A 26273-nucleotide genomic window follows, 5' to 3' on the forward strand; every position below is an offset into this window, starting at 1 on the left:
CGAACAAATGTAATCGAACAAATTTTAAACGGATTATGTAAACTGTGCAAAAGGAGAACAGAACAGAGAAGAAATGTGTCACGAGGTGACCGAAGCACACACCTCCTAAACTCACAAATGTGTTTATTCACTGTTGTCTTGCTACTTACTTAAATTAGGTTAAAATTGTAGCGTTTATTTGGAGCGATGTCCCTTTCCGGGGGTGTAGGGTTGGTTACGTTAGGCGACTTTCAGTGAATGTCCCGCATTAGAGGAATTGTGCAACGAAGAGAAGGAAGCGTAGTACGCCCTGTTTTTGTGCGCCGTTACAACATACCGGTATATAAAGAGCACAGCTAACGGCATAAGCATATGATAGAACAAACAACACGTATTTTCAGGTGTTAAAAAGTAAATTTAACTATCTTTGATACCATTATATCACGATGATAATAAACACCGAACGAGTAAGAAGTACACATAACCTCTATCGCTCTTTCTCTCTATCTCCATCACTTTTAGCCCATCGTAGTCAAGAAAAAGGCAATTTTTATCATTATTTTTATCGCAATTTATTATTTATCGAATTGTTATAATAAAAGTACTCCAAAATATTACGCAGCGCAGTGTGCCGACGTTTGGTTTTGGAAAAGCGTGATGACATGGGGTGGTTTTCAATATTCTCAAATCTGGGTAACTTTCTGTACTCTATACTTCACAGGATTATTCCAGTAGCTAAGATATTGTGTATACTTACTTACTTATCCGGGGCTATAACCACTTCGCAGGCTTGGTTTACTGCAGGAGTTTTCTAAACCACTCACGATCAAGTGCCGATCTAGTCGTTTATCCCCAGTGGAGGATCAATTCCCTTGGAGGCCCAGACCGGAATTACAGTTGGAGCCTCTAATTTTAAAAACGATGGGTGGCATTGAGGCCCTTGAAATGAGACAAAGCGAAAAGGGCCATCATTATCATTTTTTTTTAATTTTTATAACTAAACATTAAATATAAGTAAGAAAGATCACGATCATGTGGGGTCTTTAGTGGTGTTATTAGCCAATAAAACTTGTATTCCTTTACTAGTATTATTAAAAACTTAAAGACATTAAAATTGTTAGCTGAAAACGGATTGTAATAACCACCCCGAAAATCGGTTCGTTTGAATGGAATTTCGCATCTACCGACGGAAAGTTTGAGAGTCACGCGTACAAAAATTGCACCGACGCTGCGTTTCATGTAACAGGAGAGCATCCAAATCAAGAGGTGATATTTAACCACATGATCATCTACTGCAGGGTTGTTGGAAATAAATGTTAGCACAACGAATTAAAAAATTCGCATTATATTTTTGTGTGGATTTTAAGTGAGAATGAAGCGTAATTAGGTGTAACTAATGGAATTATTTGTTGCATGTTTGTAAACTATCATGCGGTTGATATTAGCTGCCGATCAATTGATTAATGAATTATTGTGGTTTTATTTAAATGTTAAGATTATTTACTGTTTTGACAATTGTCTCAACAATTAACGGTCTGAAAAAGTAGATTTGTCATTATTTAACATATTTTTGTTTTATCTTGATAACTAAACGTTAAATATAAGTAAGAAAGATCACGATCGTGTGGGGTCCACATTGTTGAGGATAAAAAACCATCCGCTCTTTAGTGTTGTTACTAGCTAATAACACTTATATTCTTTCACTAGTATTATTAAAAACGTAAAGATAATAAAATAGTTAGCTGACAACGGATTGTATTAACCCTGTAACAATTCTGCCATAACGGTACTTCTCCTGTATGCTATTATCGTGTGAGTGCTTATCAGTACATTGAGAACCTCATGGAACGAATGCGTGCCATCTATCTCACTTGCGCTAGCGATCGCTCTCACGGGTTTGATGGTATGCGCAGTGGTGTTAGCCAATGTATTAGAGGATCGTCTGTCACGCTCAATGATATTATGCGAGAGCTGAACAGCTGTGTGTGCACTGGAGGGGAATTGATGTCATCTCCTAAAAAACATATTCTCTTGGTGTCCGAAATCGAAAATCGGTTCGTTTGTATGGAATTTCGCATCTACCGACGGGAAGTTTGAGTGTCACGCGTACAAAAATTGCACCAGAGCTGCGTTTCATTTAACAGGAGAGCATCCAAATCAGGAGGTGATATTTAACCGGACGATCATCCACTACAGGGTGGTTGGAAACCAATGTTAGCACGAATTCAAAAATTTTCATTATAATTTTGTGTGGATTTTAAGTGAGAATGTAGCGTAATTAGGTGAAACTAATGGTATTATTTGTTGCATGTTTGTAAACTATCATGCGGTTGTTATTAGCTGCCGATCAATTGATTAATGAATGCTGATAATGTCTGTGGTTCTATTCGTGTGGTTTTATTTAAATTTTAACATTATTCAATGTTTTGAAAATTGTCTCAACAATGAATGGTCTGAAAAATCATGAAAAAGAAGTTTTGTTATTTTTTAACATATTTTTTGGTTTAACTTTATAACTAAACATTAAATATAAGTATGGAAGATCACGACCATGTGGGGTCTACATTGTTGAGGATAAAAAATCATCCACTTTCTAGTGGTGTTGTTAGCCAATAAAACTTGTATTCCTTTACTAGTATTATTAAAAACGTAGAGATAATAAAATAGTTTTGCTGATAACGGATTGTAATAACCACCCTGTAACAGTTCTGCTATAACGGTACTTCTCCTGTATGCTATTATCGTGTGCGTGCTTATCAGTACATGGAGAACCTTATGGAACGAATGCGTGTCATCTATCTCACTTGCACTAGCGATCGCTCTCACGGGTTTGATGGTATGCAATAATGATGGATTGTACGCTGTAGGTGTCATCTCTTGTAAAACATGCTCTCTTGGTATCGGAAATCTGAACCCAATTGTGTGCGCGGCATAGTTGTTTTTCGCAGTTGATCGGCTGATTTTATCACTTCACAAATTTGTCAGCATTTTGTCAACTCGCGTGGCCCTGCACCTATAAATGTGAATATATATCGTTCCCTTGATTTTTGCGTATCAAATTTGATGCTCCATTTTTAGGTCGGTTGTCCGTGCGTCAAGAAATCCAGGAATTTCTGGACCGGTTTCTTGCAAAATTATGAATCTCTTCGGTTACCTTCATTACCTTCTTGCAAACTTGCAAAAATTATGAATATATGAAGATCTTGAGGTCGAAAATCCCGTTCAAGAAATAGAATACGTGAATAGGTTGGAGTAAAAGGGAATATAAGGGTTCACGGGGCGGCCAGATGGTTTATTGGTAGCGCAGCAAAAGACAGCACCACGGAAAAATTTCATCTGGACCATCAAACCTTCGTATGCAGAACCGATTGCGTGAACTAACCACAAAATATACCCTTATCTACGTTTACTACTGATCAACTTTTAGATAAAGTCTTGGTTTATGTGAAGAAATGCTATCCTTAACTGCTCAGCTCACCGAAATAATCAAACATGAACTACTGAAAATGCGAAAGAATCGATCATTTCCGAACTCATCTCAGAGAACGTCCGGAGAACAGTTCTGATTTCAATGCTAGTACTGTTCCAATACTGTATTATCTGTCCACTGTACATACTTTATAGATCGTTTTACTGTCGCATGATAAATGATAACAAAGCTGATTATTTCTGGAGCATTACAAACAACGATCGGGAAGAAAGGAGCCTTTGCAGTTTATGTACATCACCATATTGAGATAGATAACATTTTACATATTGTTACGAACGCGAAAAGAATTCATGAAGGAACATGCTAGCACCCAAAAGAGGAATAATCATAACAATCAAGAAATCCGCGAAATCGGTCGAAATGCAAAGTAAGCGAACAAAATTCATGAATGAGCATGCCAGCGCTCAAAGGGGGAACAAAAACATAACAATTGAAAGATACGTGAGGTCATAAGTAAACAACGTCCGGAGACCCGTTCGAAAAGCGTATAAACAATAAGAGCCCTCACCGTTGATACTGTAAACAAATACAATCGATTATACGACAATTATCGCAAATAAGCAAACGCAATACGAACGTCGACCGGCGTGTATACCCTCACAAAGCAAGATTTGCTAAAGTAAGAAGAATGATTCGATCTTTCAACATAAGATTGCTAACGTAAGGAGAATGATTCTATCGTTCATCTCGTTTTCGCCTTCAAATCTCAAGACACATTGTTAGTATATAAGCAGGAGAAATTGCCAATAAACTTCACTTGTACTTTAAACCCTAACACGGTGCTTTCAAGTCAATTTTACGGCCCTTTCAGTGAAAGTAAAGATCCACGTTAGAAACTCGCCCTGGGAACCCAGTTACGAAGCCTAACGTCCGATCCGAACTGATCTGAAAGGTGAACGAGACTTGCGTGAGAGTCTCAGGGTAGGCCAACCTTCGCGTGGTCAACCTACGGCGGCGGACCCAGCAGTCCGAACTTTGTTCCCGCAGCAACACATATTATTTCGAAGGGAATAAGTGGAACTAGCCCTGGTAAGTAAGCTCAGGCTTGCGATCTAGATTCCACCATCGTGAAAAAACCCTCCCTCATCGCTTCCAAGTGAACTATTTAATATCAAGAGTAGATAAAGAAACCCAGAAATAATGAAGCAATCATGCGATTTGTGTCACATTTGTGGTTTTGTGATAATCTCACGCAAAGATAAGCAAAAAAAAAAATGATAAAACCTGTAACATATTTGAGTATATAAGGCTGATGCGTAAACAGCTTTACGCATCTTTCCATGCGATCAATTCGAGCCTATCGTGTACAGCTGTCTTTGTTCCTGGTGGTGTGCGATAAGAAGCGATAAATACGCGAAGAAGAGTTTAACATAAACAAACAACACGTGTGAGCAACAATGAGTAAGAGCGTGGGAACAAACACACGATCGCGACCAGTGTATATCGACGAGGATCAAGTAAAAGCGCTGCTCGATTGGAATGAGGCGCGGTACGCCATCGAGCAAGCGTTTGTGTCCGTTTCGAACCAAGCCCGGGATGCGACCAACCGATTGTCCGATCAACCGGTCAGTTCGCAGCCCGCAAGAACGTTTGTGCAGGCAGAGGGTGGTAAGCAGTTGAAAATGAACGGCATTCTTCGGTGAGATTTGAAGACATCTTCCGCTACCCTTCCAGGAGTGCTTCTTTGCATGCCCGGTTTTGTCGGTCAGCATCGGTTAGGCTCTGACACTTCCGAACGCGCTTCAACGCTGGCGTGTAAATTAATCACGAGCTTCCGTAAGAATGTTTCCCTGGGGTTGCCCCCGATCAACGGGGAAGTGTTTGTGTTTAACAGCACTACCGGCAAGCTGGAGGCGATCGTTGAAGCCAACCACCTGACGGGTATACGGACGGCAACTGCTTCTCTCGTGGCGACCGACCATCTCTTTTTACGTCCGGCTCGTGCTAACGCATCGGACGGAACGGTTAGCATCCAGCTCGGAATTGTTGGGTGCGGGTTTCAGGGCATGATGCATGCGGTTGGATTCGTTCGCACACAATCCATGGCACGGATCCGTACGATTCGGCTGTGGAACCGAACGCCCGGACGTGCCATTCAGCTGAAGCAAATCCTGACGGAAGAGGCTAAACAAACGAACAGCAATTATTCAGTGTTTGTCTGCGATACGGTTGAGGACTGTTGTCGGGACTGCGATGTGATTGTAACGGCAACCGGATCTAGTGAACCGCTCGTGTATCGCAATTTCCTCAAACCGAACGTTCATATTAATGGTAAGTTTTTGTAAAATGCTTCCTCAAAACTGGTAGAACTTCGAGATTAAGGATGTCTCTCCGGTTTTAGCTGTCGGAGCAGGTGAATATCATCATGCCGAGCTGGCACAGGACGTATACGACGCGTGTCAGGTATACATTGATCATCAGGCGGGCGCCCAAAAGGAGCTGGCAACGCTCCGATCCAACATCGTCGGAGAAGTGGGTGAGGTAATATTGCGTGAAAACCGTGCAGAGGAAATGAGCTTGCTGCCGAAACCGGGCGGAATTAGTGTGTTCCAATCGCTCGGTATGGCTACGGAAGACGTAACCGTCGGAAGATTAATCTACGAGAAGTACCTGAAAGCCCAGGCTGGTTCGGATGCAAATTAAACAACGATTGAAGTGCGGGAACTCTAAAATAGCACAAAAATGGTTTATTTAATACTGTAAAAAATAGCAAGGAAATTTTCCAAGATCCAAGCTCGGCACACAAATAGTTTATCTAGATTATGTTGTACGATTGTTTATTTGTTCGATTGGCATGTTATAGTTGGATGGATCGTTAGGCACTATCAGATTTTCATTTAGATGCTATTGAAGATTCTTGAAATTTGTGGAGCGATAATAAAATATCGCTTGCGCCATCTCTTATTGAACGCTATACACGTTTGTTGTATATACTTTGTATGGAAAATATATATGTGGTGTATGTAAAAAGGGTAAAATATGCTTAATTTATCTATATAATTCCACAATAGGCACACACGTTATCTTCAATTGGTTCCTTTGCTGTTAATAAATTGGCACCTATATCCTTCGATTCGATAAAATTGCCGTTGGTATGTTTATAATTTTTAGAATAAAATTCCTTATTCATTTTTGATTTTTTTTTTCGAAAAAAAAGTACCGTATATCCTTCGACTAGCCTGCAAGTGATCAAATCGGTTAAATGCATTGTGTATAATAGCTACCAAATTATACTATGACGCTTCTCGCTTACGTATAGGGAAGATTTTCAATTACTCCATCGCCTACTATGGCAATCGGAGCAAACAGAATGATGGCTGACGATCCGCTTCTAGACGTCTTTCGTACACTGTGCACTGCAGTACGGACGGTTCGCTTTCACACAAAATCGCCCGCCAATGAGTGACTTTTGGCAGTGTTTACCACTGCACAGGAAACATTCCTTGTGCCAGTGAATTTTGTCCCATCCGACGCCCTGTTCCGTCGGTCCGATGCATCGATTGCAGGTCGCACAGGTCTGCGCGTAATGTCCCTTGTAGCACGGTAAACATAGCGGTTGGGCTGATTTTTCGTCCATCACGTACTGTTGTCCGGCCAGAGGCCCATCGCAATGGTAGCAACAAAAATGCCGCACGTGGAACGTTGCCCCTTCGGCAGCCGTATACTCCTTGGTGAAGATTAGCTCATCACAAGCAGCACAGCGTGGTATTTTCAGAATCGCTGCTAAATCTCGCCCACAGTACACGGCGCCACCGTGATAGAAGTATACGAGATCGGCCAACAGTTCACCGCACCGGTTACATTTGAAGCACTGCGGGTGCCAGATGGAACGATCACTGTTACTTGCACGATCCACCTTTACTGCTACTTCGCCAACTACGATCGGGAGTGCACAACCCGTGCATCGGTGCGCTGTCATGGCAACTGCATCACGTACTGCTTGCTGCGCTGGTGGCATACTTTCACCACCCAATCCCATCGCTTCCATGGGACCGATCAGCTGAGCGTGTGATGGGCCGTCCTCGCGAGGACTAACCGGAATAGAACCAAAGCCGGAATCGTTACTGCCAGACGGTACGATCGAAGTACCACCGTGCGTATTCGGTGAACTCTCGCCATATGGCACCGATTCGCTGTCGATCGTTTGACGATCTCGGGACTGTAAGCGATCCTTGAAATGATCCATTTCGGCACGAAACTTCGGATTCGCTTGGTATTCCTGGTGGAATTTTACGATAGCTTCCGGAATACTCTTATCCACCCCGCTGAGCACGGTAGCCGGATCGTACAGCATTGCTTGAGCCACCATTTCCGAGCTGCTGATTCCCATCAGGTTCAGTTTGTACTTCATCTTATCCGAAAGCACACCACTTTCCATATAGTCTGGACGTTTCAAATCTTTGCTCACAGCGGGCATACTGTTAGTGGTCATACCAGCTGTTTGTGCTGTTGGCTGTTGCACTACCGTGCCATACTGCAACATACCTGCCGTATCACCTCCAACACGCATTACCGTGCCCTGACCAACGCAGTGTGTTTTGATCTTTTCCACATAATCACTTAGCTGGCCGGCTTCGTACGGCGTTAAATTATGGCACAGGTTCGTGTCGAGATCGTGCGCTGGCACTTGATATTCTAGCTGCTGCTTACGCTTTTCAGCCGCCTCACTGCCAACGATCGGGATGTTCTGCTGACCCAGCGTACGCATATAATCCGAGGCCAGCTCCGGCGTTACGTTTGGAGGTACCCAAGCCAACTGTACCGGTTTATCGGTTAGCTCCGATATACGAATGTCTAGGGGGGAAAAAACAATTTGAGCTTTGGGTTACGAACGAAAGCAACACAACACCCTCCTTCTCGAATACGTACATGCCGGCTTGGAGCGGATGGCACCCAAAATTTCAAACTGAGCCCATCCACTAACATCATCATCGATGCAATCATGCTGCTCTTTGCGGCATTTGCAGTTTCGGCAGATTTTACGCCAGAAGTGTAAATCCAACCCCGGACAGGAACTTCCTAACAAAGAAAGGTCCACCATGAAGGTCATTACGGGAAGATGATCAACAGGACAAAGGATGCTTACCGCACACGTTGCATGGTGCACCATTGCCGCTTTCATGGCTCAGCTTCGCTTTAATCTGTTCCCGGCGGCTTTCGAGTTTCAGCAACCATTCCGGAGCGGCAGGAGATTCTATGCCGGAATCGGTCATTTTAGTGACGATCGTTTTCAACTACGCCTGTTGTTTATCTTTTGTTCTTCTGCGTGGTTATGACTCAGCACGGTCCACCACAATGAGTCCAGATTCATCGGTAGTTTATCACTTAGTTCCTTTGAACTATATAAATCTGAAAGATGTATCACCGTATGGCTTCAAAATTTTCAATTTACTAAACTAAAAGCGGTCTAGAAATTATGTTTTTATCAAAATTTACAATCACTAGACGGTTCAACTGCACGGCACTCGGAATGTTTTGATAATCGTGTGTTTACAATACGGTGCTTCAGTACTTCTTCACAGGGTGGATATTTGGACGATTTGTTTTAGTACATATTATGCGTTTATGCATGCATGCATTCAATGCATAAATTATCAAAAAAAAAACAAAATCAAAGCATGTAAAATAATTCCCTTCAGGAAAAACAACCTAATTAGAATTGGTTTCTAAACTAAAATCCAAAAATGTAGAATGTTTCAGCACGCCTTTTGTTCTCGTGTAGTCGCTGCCTATGAGCTCGTAGACAGCTGTCAAACTTTGGCAGCAAAAATTGATAAAAAAAAACATTTAGGCTTGGCATGAAAATTCAGTGATTCGTTTTGGTGCTTTGGAAACGGGAAAAGGTAATTCTTTCGAGGTACGGAATAAATACAGTGCTACGTGGACGGTGCTAGTTTCGCTCAGGTGCACGTCAGTTTAGTGAAAGAAATCGGGTTTATCAGCCCCGTGTACGCTATCGCATACGATAGAGCGCAAGCAGTTCAGCATTCCAGTGGTGGGGGTGGAATTTCATCCAGAAATTATTATCGGTATCGGTACGGGGAGGGGGCGGTGATACGGTAATGTCCGGCCATCAATACGTACCGAACCCAGCGAACCTGTTTACGGACGAGGACGAAATTGACGATGAGCTATTCCTGAGGAACGCCCGTCGAAACGTAAGTCTAGCAGACCCTTTCAAAAACAGAAGGAAAACAAAGGCCCCCCCACAATGGAGCCAATTGAGGTCGTTAACAAAGCGTATGAGTAATGTGTGCGTTTTCCCTATTACGCGTTTTCTTGCAGGACGGCTATCTGCCCGCAGACGATAAGTATGGCATGTCGAAGGTGACGGGGGCCACATACACACGCCCGGATGTGCTAGGCCCTACGGCAGGATATGATGGTAGCGGGCTTGGGGGATACGCGGGGAGCAGCGGTAGTGCGGGGGGCAGTGTCGTTAGCGTTGGACCCGGCGGGTACGTGATGGATATGCCGGCGGCCGCGTACGGTGGTTACGGTGCAGGTGTTGTTCCTACCAAGCCGCTGGTGTACGGCAGTGCGGCGAACATGTATTCGAGCCTCGGTCCGGAAGCGGCCGATGTTGCGGTGGACGATGAAATCGCTCGGCAGCGACAAACGTTCGAGCAGCGGCGCCGGGAGCTGGAGGAAAGTACGCTGCTCACGTCGCAACGGTGCCTTGGGGTGTTACGCGAAACGGAGCAGGTCGGTATTGCGACGGCCGAGGAGTTGCATCGCCAGCGGGAGCAGCTGGAAAAGACCAAGAAGCAGCTGGACGAGATTAACAACTCGCTCCGGTTCAGCCAGAAGCATCTGAACAGTCTGAAGAGCGTGTTTGGCGGGTTGAAGAACTATCTATCCGGCAGGATGGTGGCGGGCGGTGGTGGCAGTGGCTCCATCGGCGCGGGAGGGAGCGTTCATGGCGGTGAGCACGGTGTGGTGACGACGGCCGGTGGTATACCGCGGCAGAACATATCATCTCCGACGCCGACCGAGGAGGACGATCTGTATCCGAACCCGCAGGATTTCCGCATTGCGGACCCGTACTGGACAGCGGACCAATCACCGGTACCACCGCCCCAGGGGGTGGCCGGCGACTACCATCATCACCATCATCCCCATCATCCTCATCATCCGCAGCAGCAGCAGCAGCAGCAACAGCAACACCACCATCAACAGCAGCAGTTGGCCAATGGTGGTGGCAATGCCGGCGGTGGCTTTAGCCACCAGCTGGACCAAAACCTGGACGAAATGCGGGGCAATCTGTCGCGGTTGAAGAACTTGGCCTTGGACTTGAATCAGGAAATCGACAGCCAGAACGATCTGATCGATGACATCTCGGACCGGGTCGAGGATGTGGACGTGAAGATCGGCAAGCAGAACAAAGACATGAACCGGCTGATGCGGAAGTAAAGGTAAACTTGTACATCGAATTCGAGGGGCAGGGTCTCCGTGGGTCGCCGTGGGCGGCACGGAAAGCAACAAAAAAAAAGAACCTACCATTTATGGACGATATTATTATTAGTTACAAATGGCGGTTGTCGGGGGACCCGCACTGACTGACCAGACACGGTCGAATGTCGTTAAATTGCTATCATTGTTGGAGCCATAGTGTGTGGGCATTGGGTGTTCTGTGTACAGTATTTACAATCGCAAACAAACAAACAAAAAAAAAACACGAACTAGCAATCTGTCCCGTCCCGCATCACGGGGACCGGGAAACAAAAGCAACCATAAATGCAGGGCAAACAAACAAGCAGTGTTATCACCGATTGCAAGATTGAACTTTAGGGACGGATGGTTTATTATCCTTTTAGTTTAGAAGTAGATTGCGTTTCACCGTTTTAAAAGCTATAGCGCTCTACTAAGGCTGTTTAATTAGTTTCGGATGTAATATGACGAGAAGGATTTTTAGTTAATTATAGAAATTTGTATAATCGAGTATATACGACTACGAGGAAAATTTACATACATTTCATATTACTTTCGTAGTGTATTTTTCCTATCGGTAAGAACGTTTTCTCCTCCGATTAAATCGTATCGGCGAAGCACATCACAAACCCCGTTGTGTTCCACTTGATGATCCAGTTTCAATACCCGGGAATTGTACGTGTGGAAGGAATGGAATAAGGACAGAACAGAAAGTTACAAGTATATTCTACTCACGTGCATGAACGTTATACATACAAAATATATGATACATCTCAATGCAACACAACCCAAGCAACAAAAAAAAACGCTACCAAGTAAAATCCATCAACATTATATTCTACCAAATCGATATATGTAAATAATCAAACAGCCAGAGAATGGTAATGATTCCTTCATCTTTCTACACTGTGTGGTGTCTGTGGCCGGCGAATTTGCGGTGCCGCGCTCACTGTCTTTAGACTGTTTGTTCACTAACGAATGTTCCGTTTCAATCTTGTGGCACACGATAGAACTTCTTCAACTTGCTTGCTACTCCTTAGGTACGAACGAACGGACGTTTGGCAGCAAGAAGATCGTTCATAGTCGCGCAGGATAGGCAAAACCAAACTACTAACCCCGAAAACGAACGCATGATGTAACGTAACCCGATGTCTTAAAATCAGATTCCTACTCTTAAATCCAACTCTAAAACCAAACAAAAAAAAGCATTCTAAAAACATTCTGACACACTCTTCCTTCTTTCCTTCATCACCTTTGATACCTTTAATTGATCGTAAGAAGCAAACAAAAAAATCACACAACCACACACAAAATTACACATACGATGATGATATTGTTAGATAATCTGATTGAAATGGTAATGATAGAGCAGCAAATAATACAAAATATTAAAAATGTACACGGAAGGAATTAGATAGACAGCAACAGCAACAGCCACCAGGTGATCAACCGCACCGTGGTCTAGGCACTAGCTTTAGAGAATGCAATCAGGTTGCAAGCGGAGCAAAACAAACGTTAATGCAAAATAAGAAGTATCATACAAACAAACAAAACTGAAAAACTAAACCAAAAAAAAAACAACAAATCATATACAAAACCATATATTTGTAAGCGAGAGCCCAAGAAGGAACCCAACGGAGTCCGGCAGCGAGGATCAGTAGGCAGGTGTGTTGAACATTTTGGTTGACGGATCGACGGATGAGACCGGAACAGGAAAGGCTAAGCGCTCAAAACTCAAATCGCATACCACTCATACCCTCACTGGATTGTTTAGCAATAATTATTACATTTATTACAAATGATTACGAGATAATATGGCGACAAAATAGGGGGACCCTCGGCGAGATCAGAGATCAACAAAGCAGAAGACACACATCGTTTACGTGCGGATATATTTGAATAAAGGAGACTCGTTACAATTTAGTCAGAGGAAAACGTGCAAACAATGCGAGCTCGGGCTGTTTTTCATTTTACTTTTCAAACGTTAAAACAAACCCCTCCGAAAATGTTAACAAAATCAAACACAAGCAGCTGTTTGGTTTTGTTGATGGAAAATCGGTCGGTCGGAAAATGTGGTGAAAGAAGTTATGTAGATGGCGCTGATGAGGTGTCTAGCTAAAAGGTGTGTGTCTTGGCTAAATCGCTTTTGTAAAATTCATATTACAGGGTTTTCGCACTCAACAGTGAAAATTCGTTGTTAGAAGTCCATGAAACTTTCGACTACGGAATGACATACCTAAAATTGGGACGCAATGGGGAGGCGTTGCTATCTTGAGGGAATTCTGAGCTTCGAGGATTTCCACATTAACGTCGAGTTTCTTTGCAGGTGTTATTCTCCTGTCTATTAAAGTCTTAAACGGAGGAACTTGGAGCTATGTAAAACATTCACAGGACTAGTATTCGTATTTGCCATTGAGATTTGAATCTTTTTAACAAAACGAAGAGAGATATTTGTTTAGCAAGATAAAAAAGTTCATATGTGTCACTCAAAACGATGAGGTCTATTTTTGATCTTCATTATCCTATTCTATTGAGGTTTGTTGTGGGCTCTCGGTATACTATAGAAGTCTTCTGAACCGCATCAACCTGGTGAATCCAATTCGATTAATAGTAGTAAGGACCTATGCCGAACCAGTGGATCAACTACTGATGGTCCAACTTTTTGAGTGGATTCCCTTACACAGGGCTGGTCCCGAGAGGCCATCCGCCACCTGTCACGCTACATCAGCCAGGTTTTTCCGGTATTCTTGGTCCTCAGACCTCTTCAATCTCGAGGTCCTGTCGGTGCCTTAGTTAGTGTAGTGATGAGGAACTCGCAGAGCTCGTCTAGACACGAGAGGTTATCTCCAGTTTTAGGCCAAGTCTCATAGGCATGTGTGAGCCTAAATAGTGGGACTGTACAAGCTTTATATAACTCCAGTATCTACCATCAAACTGGTTCAATGTAATTGGTACCCCAAGACTTACCTTTTCCAATCAATTTTCAAATTGCTCATTGTTTCCTGTTTTTTCTTCTCTCTCTTTCTCTCTTTCTCTCAAGCTCACCCCTCCTGCTTGCGATTCCTTTTTACCTTGATGACAATCTCGTTTTCCAGCTCCTCGACCACATCGTATTAAGTCATCAAAAAAGTCACATCAAACCATCAATGTGCGTGTTTCGCCGTTTGTCGATTCCAGTTTCAGTTTGTTTGTTGTGCGTATGTTTTTCGCTTCTTCCCATTTTCCCATTTCCGCCACCGCGTTTGCGTTAATCCTCATTTGTTTGGCTACGGTTGGTCCTCCGTGCCGTTTTGTGTTCTGGCCTTCCGTACCGTATCTTCCCGGTGCTGCTGTCTGTTTAATAATTTCATGGTTGTGATCTTTTGATTAATTGAACGCAATTATCGCCGGCATTTGGAGGCTGCCGGATATTCCGAACGCACTGTGTATCATTTTGAAGTCGTTTGTCGTGTGCTGGAAATGGGTCACCTTTTTTTTTTTTGGTGTTATTGTTGCTTCCTCTTCGTCAGCCTTGTTCGGTCTCATTTGCGCCTGCATATCGATACATTAATTTTGTTTCACTTTTTCATTTGATAGTGACTCCGTTCCGTTTCGTTACCGTTCTTGTGTCAGGTTGCTGCGGTGGTGATCCTGTGCGGTGTCCTGGGATTACACACATGGACCACGGCTGGCTTGACTTTTCCACATGTGCGCTTATAACTTCATTCGGCATGAGAAGCTTTTCGATTCGTCCGGTTCGGGAAGTTATGTTGAATGTAATTTTACGCACATGTGGCTACGGTTAGATGGTACGATCTGTGATCATCTGTGTGTACCCCCCCCTCACACACTTGAACGCACGTGTTCCGGTCGGCCCCCGTTCGGTGTGACGCTGTGATGCTGACGGGCCGTGTAATTGACAGCCTTCAGGGAATCGGCCAGAGCTGCTGGTAACTCAATTTTAGATAAGATATTACAACGACAGAACGAAAAAAAAAATACTTGCGCGTGCTTGAAAAATTTGTGGTAGAAAACATGTTAAATGGGTGCGATAGATAGGCAAAAGTGCCATAAATTAAAGGACCCGAACCTCCAGTAGGAGGCGTTAAGTGGATGGGAAAGTGGAAAATGGATTGCAACGCTACGACGAAATGTCACAATTTGTAATAAACGATGAAATATGAACTTTCCGAGCGTTGAGGCTTGGGCAAGCGTGATCCTTTGATGTTTGTGGTTGCCCGTAGAGCTGGGAAAAGAAGCGAAAGAAGAGGCTGGGTAAAAGAAAGATGGAGCAGTGCAGTTATTGACGTGTGTTAATTTCCGTTTCAAATTTTTGTTGTATTACCATTTGAAAAAAAAGGTGGATTTTTGAATATTCACCATCGATTTTTAGAATTATTTATGGACAGCCCTTGATTGGGTCCTCTAGGAATTTATCCATTCTATTACTTGTTTTGTGATTTCATTTTTATAACAATCCAAAGAAAACCCTGTGAAAACGTCGAAATGTCAGTATTTTCATACAATTTGCTTTATTATTTATATTTACAAATGTTAACACTATTTATTATGTATTAATTAAAGTAGTTTTTAATTAAAAAAATCTCAACAAACACCCATTTTTAATTTTCTAAGTGTATATCCACTCTTGAGCCTAGGTTTCGTGCGTAACCGTAACGTCTGTTAATGCTCATCGTAATGCTCATTTCAATACTAATCTTCGCCGTAAAATTATGGCTAATAATCTTCAGAAAAGGCGCGAATTGAAACAATATTTATTTATTTTTAAATCGTTAAATGTTGTGTGAGACGAAAAAATGAATTAGTCACTAGCAACCGTAAAATGGCCTAGTGTCCCGGCGGTTGATCAAGTACATCGAATGTCGTGGTTCATAACTCGATCTAGTACTCTGTATTCTTGTAGAAAAACAATCATTTTTCTCTCTACTACGTAGTGAAAATACGTTTAGTAAGCCTTGATTTTGGTTAAGCAAATTTCAATTATGAATTATGATTTTTAAGTCCAACAGCTCGTGGGCAAATGAGATTTTATAGTACGGCGTGTCAAAATTTCTTAATTTAACAGATATTATCGCACGAATTGTCGCTTGGTTTTGTATTTTATTATTATGTAAAATAACGATAAATTAAAACAATTTGCAAGATTAATGCTGAAAAACTGTTAAATAAACACCGAAACACTTCTGTATTGCTTGCAAAAATACTCAACAATTAGAATGAAACGCGATCAACATTAGATAATAGAATAAAGAGTCAATTTAAATCATTCCTCCTAGAGCTCGGTCGAGTAAATCCGAAAGTAAAATTGTAATTGTAAGCGATGGGATTCTTAAAAAAAAGCACACGACAGCAAAATTATTCTTATGCGGCTACAACAAATGATTCGTACATCGTAATTCGTAATAATTGCATGATGTAGAAATCATTAATGGGCGATGAAGCGACAACCCGGCCACAGGACGAAAGCTCCCGCTTTGTTTTTTTTTGCGGGTCAGTCATTACCGGTGTGTTTCTGCTCTATCCGGTGTGGCGGACCCTCTTCCATCACGAGGACCGCTTCATTTCGCACAGTGAATTATGCAAATATCTGCACTCATTTCGTATTCCGGCGCTGCCAGGGCGTCGGCAGAAAGTTTCACGGCTGTTGTTTTCAGCAATCCCCGCGTTACCGCTGCCCTCGCAACCTCGTCGGTTGGACCGAACCCACCGAACGTGTGCACGCACCCAGAGTGTGCACACACATTAGCGATTATTAATTGGTATTTAAACGGAGCGATTTAGACATGCTGAACGGCACATTTAATGGCTCTGTTGTGGGCCATGTTCTCGCCTTTTCTATCCCCAGCCACCAGCACCGTCAGTATGTGCCTCGCCGGGCCAAAGTCGTCCGGCTTAAAGTGTCTACTATGTGTTTTCACATTTTCGCCCAATTGTGTCCGGGGTTCGGTTGAAACGAACGCGATGTGTCGCTTTAATGTGATTAATCGTTTACATTAAATTAAAGCTTCGAGTTCGGGCTAGAATCACAGTGCTGGTTGGTGGAATTTGTGAACTTAATGTTGTACATGATAAGGGCAAGCTCACTTTAATGGATGGGATGAGATGAGAATATTATTGTTTCAGTATATTGCGTGCTTTAGTTTTTCACTGAGTTTATGAAATTTTACTTTATGAGTGTTGCAAGACGAATAGTATAGGATATTCATTGTTTTATGTGCTCACATGACATTGTTCATTAGCAATTGTTTTCATAAAATAGTTCATTTAATAAGCAAAAGCTAAATCATATAACAGAAGACGATAAAGTAAAATTATGGTGAATTTTTTTAAAAATAAACAAAAAGAATTCTTGCATATAACTTTATTATTTCACGTTCAAATTATTGCTAAATCTATCAAATAAAATTCGTTCCATATTTACCATTTTTTGTTAGATGGTTGACGCTGTAATCCCTACAAAACCATATTTTAAATACTGGAAAAGATGAGCTAAGGCAAAATGTTTCAAATTTAGGTATTTAATATAAGTATGTAATGATCACTATCGTCGGAAGAGAATGGAAGTTATGTGGCAAATAAAATCTAAATTAATACCAAAATGAAGGTTAAAAGAGAATGAATTAAATTTAAGTGTGTCTTAACAGACAGGTCTGGCCGTAACTTTTATAGTTAAAGAATACATTATACTTTACATATATACGTTTACAATTCACATTAATTAAGAGATATTCACTTTACCGAACCGTGACAGAATTCGGTTATAATTAGATAATACTATTACACTTTTTTTCATTTTATGAATTTAAGAACAATACAATTCCTATAGTTATGATTTTTCGTTATTATATCCAAATATTTCATACAGTTGAAAGCTTTAATAAAATATATAAACAACTAGCAAATCGATATTCCAAAGAAATAAAAAATAAGAAATAAAATTGTGCGACAACATTGAAGAATATAATTGATCACTATTTTGTCAAGATTGATAAATTTAATCTATTCCAATGATTTAAACAAACATTGAATATTTGTAAGCAAGCAACTACTTAGTTACTTACAACAAAAACAACAATTGAGACAATTTCAATTAATTTTGATATTCTGTGAACCTTTTAATACTTTATCATCTATTTAGCTTCTTAAAGTAGAACTTTTCATTGATTGGTATTTAAGAATGTGTGAAATACTTTGTAAAAGACAGTTTCCAAAAGTTTCTGCGTTGATGACAGTGATAAGGGGTTGATGTATCGATTTCCACCACATTACAGCTGTGGGACAAGACAAAAACTCCCCGTTTGTATTTCCACTTTCCGTTCTGTTGTTTAGGGAAAAAGCATCCGGGAGCAGAAAGTTCGCTCCGAAATTTCAAGGACACTCTATAACCACACCAAGAACAATTCACCGACAGGCTTGCCCCAGCTGTCGGATAGACAAACTTCGACCACCGCCCCGCCGAAAAACGCCGACGCACAGTCTCGCCCATTAATAATCGAAAATACGTAATAATTAATGTGCACATCCATCCTAAAATTGCAACGCGAGGCCACACCACACACCGCCTGCGGCAAACTTCATTCGGCGCAACGAAAAGAAGTTTCCTTTTGTGTAACGTTACGCTTTTCAACCTTGCGCACAATACTAGGGGGTTGCAAGTGGATAAGCCCCGTTGCGGAAAGGAAAAACGGAAAGAAAAATCAAAGTTCACTGGATCAATAGTGTTGCTGCTGGATGACTTCTCGGAATGGTTTTTCCCCCACGCGTGTGGCTGTGTGAGTGTTTTGCGAAAAGTGTCTCCCGTGTGGTTGGCAACGAAAAGAAAATCCTACCGCACATTCCGACGCGAGTCGAATTTTCCTGCGATGGGATTAAGAGAATGCACACACGTGCGAGAAAGAGACCACGAGCTCGCACGTGGAAAGAAAAGGCACAGCTATCGTGTTTGCAAACCGGGCCAGGCGAGCTGGTGTGGGAGAAGGGGAACAGTATACGGGATAGCTTTTCCCAGAATCACACCTTTGGGTTTGCTGGAAAACTCATCCGAGGAAACTCGTCCAAACTGGCGGTGTATTTGATCGAGTTTTCCTTTATCGGTTGCAACACCCCAACCCCGTGAAAGACGCCATCTCCGGATTCATTCACGTTATTCTAACCCTCCAAACCCCAACACACCCCACACGAGCTTCCCCGTCACCACCCCCGTGAAACCAACCCTTCCCCGAGGGGGTGTTGACAAAAGTCGTGTGCGTGTAAAAGTCGTGCATCCGATTGGGTAGAATAAACAATAGCGGCATCCCTTTCCGTTCACCCTTACCGTGCCGTTTTGTCTGTTGCTAAGCAACGCCTTCTTTTCCAAGAAAATGGCTATACAGTGCGTGTGAGCGAGAGGCACGACGCATGGTGGAAGCATGTAGCTGGCCTGCTTTGTTGTAATAGAGGGTAGCTAAGGGTGGATGTTTTGGGGATGAAAATCCGTGAAAGAGAAAACACTATTGCGCGGTGGGCATCGTCTCGTTGCTTCACACTTGCAGCCGTGGCCGGACGGTGGCTACTCGTGCGAGTCTTGGGTTTCCTCCTGCACGTCGTCGATGCTGAACCGCGGCAAGTCAACATTTATCCCTTGTGCGGTGCGGATCGACTGTGCCGTGGCTGCCGAGTTTACACGGTTCCGTTCGGGGTGCGTGAAAGTATTTTTCGACCTGGACCGGGTCTGGAAAACGTCAACAAAACGGCGGGCTTGGAAATGGAGTGATGTGTGCGCGAGTATCGCGAGTGTGTGTGTGTGTTTGGTTTGTTTACGCTTAATCGTTGGTCGAGCGAAATTAGCAAAAGAAGTGCGTGGCAATCAGTGACACGATTAGCGGTGGAAAAAAGGAAAATAAGAAAATAACACCAAGCGGGAAACAAAGAAGTACACCAACGAACGGGATGGATAAGGTTCAGAAGCATTTACCATAAATCATCCTGTCTACGTGGACGGCGCGTAGTTGGAGAAAATCGTTAACCACGTCTAGCCGCGTGTGCTTTTTTTCCATACGATCGCGAGTGTACGGGAAAATTGTGTTCCCCCAACAACAACAACAACAACAACACCCACCCCAAACCGGGCTACCCCAGTACCGTCGGTGAAAAGAATCGAAATATCGATCGAATTCCTTCAACTGGGTGGAAAATCAACCTCCGAGTGCAATTTTTCGTGAAGATAAAAGGTGGCAACTCCACCGCCTGGCGATCGATCATGTTGCGCATAGCAGCGAAGTAGTGTTTGTAACCCGGATAACATGCGTGCCGAAATCAAAGTGACCTGTGGAAAATGAAACCAAAAGCGGGAAGGAAATTATCGTGCAAAGTGTGAAAAAAGTTCCGAAAAAGTGATCGAAAAAGAATATCTTTGTGTACCACGTGCATAAGCGGGTGATTTAAAATTTCCTTTCAGCCCTCGATTGGACTAGGTTGTGCCACCAAAGCACTTTTCTAGGTGCACCAAACACTCTTGCTACAGGGTGTGGAGCTTCAAGCACCTGTACCGGGTGGGAAAATTGCGTGAACGGGAAACGGTGTCCAGTTGGTTTCCATTCTTTTCCCTTTTTCCCCCGTTCGGTAGAAACGGATTTCAAAATTTTAACGGAAGCGACCAAAACGCCCCCACGGGCAGTCGCGCTGGCGTCCTTTCTGGGGGACAGTTTCGCAGCAATCGGTGCCCGGGCACCACCGGCCAAGGATCTGATGGCGTTCGGTTCGGTACTGCAGCACAACCAGCACAATATCGGTGCGTGTTTCGGATAAGTTTTTCGCCTGTCTTCTTTCCCTCTTTTTGTTGCATATTATTACTAATAATAGAGTGAAAGTACTTAAAACAAAATCGCGAATTTCTGGGATAATGGGCATTGTGTTATTCAAATATTAAATAATATCAAAATGGAAACTAAGTATACTAGGATCCTAAGAATAAAAGGATACTATATTATCAAGTATGGAAATAACTGACATTTCGGGTAGTTGATTTAACACAATTCGGAGTAATAGAATTTCCACACATGTTGAACATGGGTAAAATATAATTTCTAATTCAAAGTAAAAGAGCCGGTTTTATTTGTTTAGCATTTCGGGGGGATATTTCTTAGGTATCTAAGGATCTACAAGACTTAAAGTCTCTAGCCATACTACAGGAACATTTATGACAAAATACTAGGAACAAGATCATCATAATGAAACACGGACTTGCAGTTCCTATAACATTCACAAAGCTTACCTAACTCTTAAAGTAGCAAAAGCCGTATATTTGGAGCTATAATTCGGTCACTCAACCATTAGAATGAATTTATCAATTAAATAGCAAATTGGCACTTACATTCTATCTTCAATACGAAAAAATAACAAAGTTATAATCTGTGCTTTATTGAGAAGATATTACAGCTTCTACCTTCGTTGTAGATAATAAAGACAGTTTAAATTATTATTAGTCTTTATTAATATTGGTTGACGAAACGGCTTGACAATATCTACTTAAATCCAATGCTTAAGTCTAACTTAGGCCTTGAAAAGACAAGACAAGAAGGAAAATCAATTGAAAATGGACAACAGACAGACAAAACGGAGAGATGAAAATCAAACGGATAATCGAGGAGCCAGCAGAGGATCTCAGAGAGGTTTAGTTATAAAGATAGTAATTTGAGATAATAAAGTTAGTTTAGAAAAAATCGACTTATATTTAAATAATTCCTTTGGGTATTGATCACATGAATCAGCATGTTATATCGTTAAACAGTGGGTCACATTATTATAAAGCTACGAACATTTAAATGACCGTAGAAAGATGTAAAATTTTCAATATAATAATAGATTATCAATAGAGAAATAGGGAAAATATGTGCATTTCACACACATTTTTTTTAATATTACATCATGTAGCATAACTTTACGGTCAGTTGTCAGTTGAAAATTCTGTACAATGATGTAATTATTTTTTTAACCGTGTTTCTTTACATTATTATGTTTTTTAAAATAGTTTTTCATATTTTTGCTGAGAAAAACATGAAATTTCAAAATATGCTGATATAATTTCCACCAAATTTACATGATCATTACAAACGCAGAACATTGCTAGTTTGTAGCTCATGTTTTTCTATCTCTTCGAGTATGTCGTTATTTGAAAAAAAAGCCTGACCGTATAGTTTTGTCACGCACTGTAAACTCCCAGCTTAGATCAACAAAGAAATTTGTATGTTAATTCTCCGGCTAAATTTTGGATACTTATGCCCGCAAAGTTGTTCCTTGCGGTAATGAAATCAAATTTGATTGAACACTTTTTTGCATAATTTAGCATAACGCCGTTGCAATGGACATGAGCAGTTCGGTACAAACACAAACACGGTACGCTCGATTAGATAAACGACCGTCTTGGGGGTGTGGCATGGGGGTGTAATTCTGATTCCTCTCAACTTACAACACCTTTACGTTGATGGACAGCCCGGTCTGGTGGGTTACTAGATATTTAGAATACAGATGTGCGGTTTGTTTTACTTAGTCCTATGTCAACAGGGCGTAATGATACGGAATGCCGGTAGTTTGCAAAGTTTTCTTGCGCTCAGATCCGTTCGGATGCTGTGAATTGTTGGCCCGTTTAAACGGAACCATGTTCGAATGTCAGCCGGGTTTCTTCTGGATAAAAAAGATAATGAAATTCATACGTGATGTGTAAAAAATGGTATAATATTTAGACTATTGTGAATAAAAAATTGACATAAAAAAGGAATTCCTCCATTTTGCAGATTGGCCAGTTTTGTCGCGCAACCCCGAAAAGTATCGCTTACGATTGGAACAGTAATTCCCAACCATTGCGCTTACAAATCATATCGCATTTCGAGGTGCTTGCCAAAACAAACCGACATCAACACACCTCGCAAAAGGGCGCACACAAACACACGGCAACGGAACAAAGCGGTTCCCTTTCGGAGCTGTTTATGCTTCCGATGGTTGAGTAGCTGTAAAAACAACCACTTTCCGATTTGTTCGAACCCTACGGAGTTACTTTCGGTAACTGATACTGGTCGGCTGTGAAAATACTAACCACACGGTGGCAGCAACGGAACGTAGCCAGCAAGGATCAAACCATTCGCCAGCGCGCCGCGTTATTGTGCGCAAAGCCGTAACGCATGTGTGAAAATTCCCGCTCGTTTTCCCTTCTCCCTTGTTGAGGGTCGTGGTTGTTGCGGAATCGTTCCCAAAACTTGGCGTAACACGATCCGTTTTGATCCGTCCTTTTTGGGTGGTGATTTTTTTTTGAAGGTGGCAACAGTCGTAATAATGGGCCACCGGGTGTTAAGCTATCAACAAAACGAGGCTGGATTCAAAGGGATCTTCCGCTTCCGAGAAACCGATAGAAGTCGGATTCCCGTGAGGTTATCAAAACAAAAGGTGTTGTAGGCTAACTGATGAGCAGCAGCGATTCGATCTGCGGGAACATTAGTTTTCTTCCTTTGATGAGCTTAGGAAGAAAATATAATCCATATTCAATATTATTTGGTGCTCGAACGGTGCAAGATGAGAAAGTTGGAGACATTTTGAGACGCTTTTTAATTTGAATTGGAATATGGAGAGAGGTATTTGTGGATATCTTGAAACTTTACTCGAGTTATCTTAAAATTCAGTTCACAAAGCTTTAACCAGAATCGATATCTTCTTGCAAAAGTTCCAACAAGTGATAAGAATTCCTGATGTATCTCTCCATATTTCACCTCCAATTCTAAATTCATTAAACCATGGCAACGTTGGAATAATTTCTGGATCCTTTTCAAGATGAATTGAAATGTGGCCTACTAGATCTATATTCTTTCATACCTTATGATTCTTTCTACCTTATGTATTTAATTTGGGTAGATTAGGGGTTTCTATAGATGTAAGATAGTTAGTAATTTTTTTTTCTACACGTTAGTTTTTTTTGGGAAATAATTTTTCTTACATCATTAACTCCAATGACCAGTATAAAAATTCAACACCGGTTACGGTATATAAAAGCATATATCATTGCCGAAAGATTATTAATCAAACCCACTACTCCAAATTACTATTGTGACGTCACATCTAAAAATTATAAACAATAAAGATATACTTTAACTAACTAACTCATACCTTATGTAGTAGAATTCGTTAGTTAGTTAGTAGAAATTAATTGACTTCACTTAAATTCTCAACAATGCTTAAGAAAAGTAGTATAAAGTGGTAATAATTCTGGCCCCTTCTTTGACACATTCAAGTTCATCGTAATAAAAATTCAGAAATTGTTTCAACTGAAAAATCCTGACATTTAATAAATAATTAACGATTTTATTTTAGTACAAATGGTTTTGATAGGTCTTTTTGGAACTTCTAAGAACATAAATTAATTTTGGACAAAGCTTTCTCAACGGAGTTCTGGAAAATTTAAGAAAAATGGAAAGGATTCTAGATCGACTTCGAAGTATTATAGTTCAACTTCAAGAAACAATTTTTGAAGATACTCCAGAAGTGATTCTAACAATGAAGATTTGAAGACTTGAAGTGATAATTTCGTTGTACAAATCATACTCAAAACTATCATCTTTCCACAGGTCGGGGTGAGCCACCGTCCGGGTTGGGCGATCCGTGCGCCGGCTGCAACAAACCGATCCTGGACAAATTCCTGCTCAATGTGCTCGAACGCGGCTGGCATGCGACGTGCGTGCGATGCTGCGAATGTCACCAACCGCTGGCCGACAAATGCTTTAGCCGAGAATCGAAGCTTTACTGTCGGAACGACTTCTTCAGGTAAGCAGACTTCACGAGAGCACAAACAGAAACGTGTGTGTGAGAGAGAGAATGTTTAAGGGAAGATAAATATAACAACAGCTTACTAATCGTGCGTAACAATGGGTTGTAGCGCTACCAGCTTCCGGAAGCCCCCGAAGCTTCGGAGCTTTAAACGCTGGGTGTCTTCCGTCCCATCCCATCCCATTCCCTCCCGTTGCACGGTCGTCCCACACCCAACGGCAAGGGAGTGGCCCATCAGAAGTGTATAAAATATCACAAGAGCACCACAAATCCTCAAGCTATGATTTACATACAATAACCGCCATTTAAACGGTAGGCAAAACAGTCACCCTCGAGCTGTACGAAAATTAGTGGGGCGGACGAAAACCAACGGAAAACAAAACAAGATGCCAAACAAGAGCTTGATCCACAGATTGGAACGGAACTGCGTCCGTTGGTTGGTCCGACCGTGAGTGGTGGTGGTCTCCAAAATGGTCCCCGCGAGTTTTGTTTTCGCACGGGACGGATGGATGGGGAGGCGCAGAAAAAAAATATAATTATCAACCCCTCGGTATGATGCGGTGATCGCGAAACATTTATCTTTGGCCAGTCTTTGTGAATTTTTTGGTTTTTATTGCTTTCTCGTGTGTGTGTCTTGCTTCATTTTTCGCACTGTAATCAGTAGATCTTTCGGGAACGCTTTTTTTTCGGGTTTTCGGGAACAAGGGAACGCGAGTTAGACCGCTCGCACGGGAGGAGGATCAAAGCTCGACGATCGTGATCTCATGACTGTTGCTGATGATGCGTGCGACCGTTGATTGTGAACAACAGCACAACAACAAACCCCCAATAGCAGCGATACGGCAGGAAAAAGGCCTCAAACCACGAAAGTGCACCAGAGCACCCTTTTCTTGCAGGGCCGGCAACGCCTCAGATTTTTCGGGGGGGTTTTCTTCTCCCGGCCGGGCCATAAACGGAAGGGCCCGCTGGTTTGAAATTGTCTCAAAATTGATCCTCACCAGGCGTCCCGTTTCCCCGCGACGGTTAAGGAGGTTGCATTTAAGATGAACATCCGAGATTGATCGTTTTCCGGCTCGAAACGCTCCTGCTCCCGCTAGCTCCTGATGCTGCTGCTGCTGCTGCTGGTTGATTGTTTTTTTATTTTTCCATTCTACTAAAGGAAGTTGCTTTCTGCTTCGTGTTCCATTTTCGGGGTGTGTTACTTGGGTAGAAAAATCGTCTGCCCCGACGTTCACGATGAGAAAAAGATTCATTGAGTGCGATTTTTCGTCCGCCGGTTTTCAGCCACGAAAATCGTCGCCAGCCCAATCGGAGGCTCCCAACGCGGGCAGGGCCGGCCGCGTATCGTCACGTGTTCATCTTGCGGGCATTGTGTTGTAAATGGGAGCAGCGGCAGTGTGTGAGCAGCTTCATGCCGGAGGTCACATTCAATCATCATCCCGTTTTTTGCGTTTCTCCCAAAATTCCTGCTTGATCGATCGGGCAGCAGCGCCGTGGTTTTGATTGCCGAACGGAAGGATTACTTTCCGCATCCCAGACAGTGGATCATTTATTTGACTGTCTGTGAGTAAAGAAAAAAAAACAC

The 26273-nt window shown here is 42.2% G+C and overlaps 4 protein-coding genes across 4 annotated transcripts in view; 3 read left to right on the top strand and 1 right to left on the bottom strand.

Annotated features, from left to right (window-relative positions):
* The first annotated feature begins 4836 nt into the window (after positions 1–4836).
* On the top strand, positions 4837–6151 carry LOC128297881 (ketimine reductase mu-crystallin). Its single transcript, XM_053033595.1, has 3 exons — positions 4837–5077; positions 5144–5740; positions 5811–6151. The coding sequence occupies exons 1-3, from the start codon at positions 4867–4869 to the stop codon at positions 6110–6112; spliced, it is 1110 nt and encodes a 369-aa protein (XP_052889555.1). The 5' UTR covers positions 4837–4866; the 3' UTR covers positions 6113–6151.
* Positions 6152–6505: 354 nt separating this feature from the next.
* On the bottom strand, positions 6506–8913 carry LOC128297878 (testin). Its single transcript, XM_053033591.1, has 3 exons — positions 8556–8913; positions 8339–8488; positions 6506–8263 (listed from the first exon to the last, which is right to left on the bottom strand). The coding sequence occupies exons 1-3, from the start codon at positions 8680–8682 to the stop codon at positions 6801–6803; spliced, it is 1740 nt and encodes a 579-aa protein (XP_052889551.1). The 5' UTR covers positions 8683–8913; the 3' UTR covers positions 6506–6800.
* A 361-nt stretch (positions 8914–9274) lies between these two features.
* On the top strand, positions 9275–12548 carry LOC128297880 (synaptosomal-associated protein 29). The gene is made up of 2 exons (XM_053033593.1): positions 9275–9627; positions 9755–12548. The coding sequence occupies exons 1-2, from the start codon at positions 9532–9534 to the stop codon at positions 10880–10882; spliced, it is 1224 nt and encodes a 407-aa protein (XP_052889553.1). The 5' UTR covers positions 9275–9531; the 3' UTR covers positions 10883–12548.
* An 8078-nt stretch (positions 12549–20626) lies between these two features.
* The window catches only part of LOC128297879 (LIM/homeobox protein Lhx3), a 34151-nt gene continuing 28504 nt past the window's right edge, over positions 20627–26273 (top strand). The window contains exons 1-2 of the mRNA XM_053033592.1: positions 20627–20669; positions 24490–24685. Coding sequence (XP_052889552.1) covers positions 20627–20669; positions 24490–24685 — 239 coding nt within the window. The remainder of the gene's footprint in view (positions 20670–24489; positions 24686–26273) is intronic.

This window comes from Anopheles moucheti, chromosome 2 (assembly GCF_943734755.1).
Source record: "Anopheles moucheti chromosome 2, idAnoMoucSN_F20_07, whole genome shotgun sequence".
NCBI classification, from domain to species: Eukaryota; Metazoa; Arthropoda; class Insecta; order Diptera; family Culicidae; genus Anopheles; species Anopheles moucheti.

What these genes read in the sequence shown, in the direction of transcription:
- LOC128297881 (XM_053033595.1), top strand. Translation starts at nt 4,867, where the DNA reads ATGAGTAAGAGCGTGGGAACAAACACACGATCGCGACCAGTGTATATC. An exon ending in GTTTGTGCAGGCAGAGGGTG is followed by an intron (nt 5,078 to 5,143) that starts GTAAGCAGTTGA and finishes CTACCCTTCCAG; the next exon opens with GAGTGCTTCTTTGCATGCCC. An exon ending in ACCGAACGTTCATATTAATG is followed by an intron (nt 5,741 to 5,810) that starts GTAAGTTTTTGT and finishes CTCCGGTTTTAG; the next exon opens with CTGTCGGAGCAGGTGAATAT.
- LOC128297878 (XM_053033591.1), bottom strand. Translation starts at nt 8,682, where the DNA reads ATGACCGATTCCGGCATAGAATCTCCTGCCGCTCCGGAATGGTTGCTG. An exon ending in TGCACCATGCAACGTGTGCG is followed by an intron (nt 8,489 to 8,555) that starts GTAAGCATCCTT and finishes TTTCTTTGTTAG; the next exon opens with GAAGTTCCTGTCCGGGGTTG. An exon ending in CATCCGCTCCAAGCCGGCAT is followed by an intron (nt 8,264 to 8,338) that starts GTACGTATTCGA and finishes TTTCCCCCCTAG; the next exon opens with ACATTCGTATATCGGAGCTA.
- LOC128297880 (XM_053033593.1), top strand. Translation starts at nt 9,532, where the DNA reads ATGTCCGGCCATCAATACGTACCGAACCCAGCGAACCTGTTTACGGAC. An exon ending in TGAGGAACGCCCGTCGAAAC is followed by an intron (nt 9,628 to 9,754) that starts GTAAGTCTAGCA and finishes GTTTTCTTGCAG; the next exon opens with GACGGCTATCTGCCCGCAGA.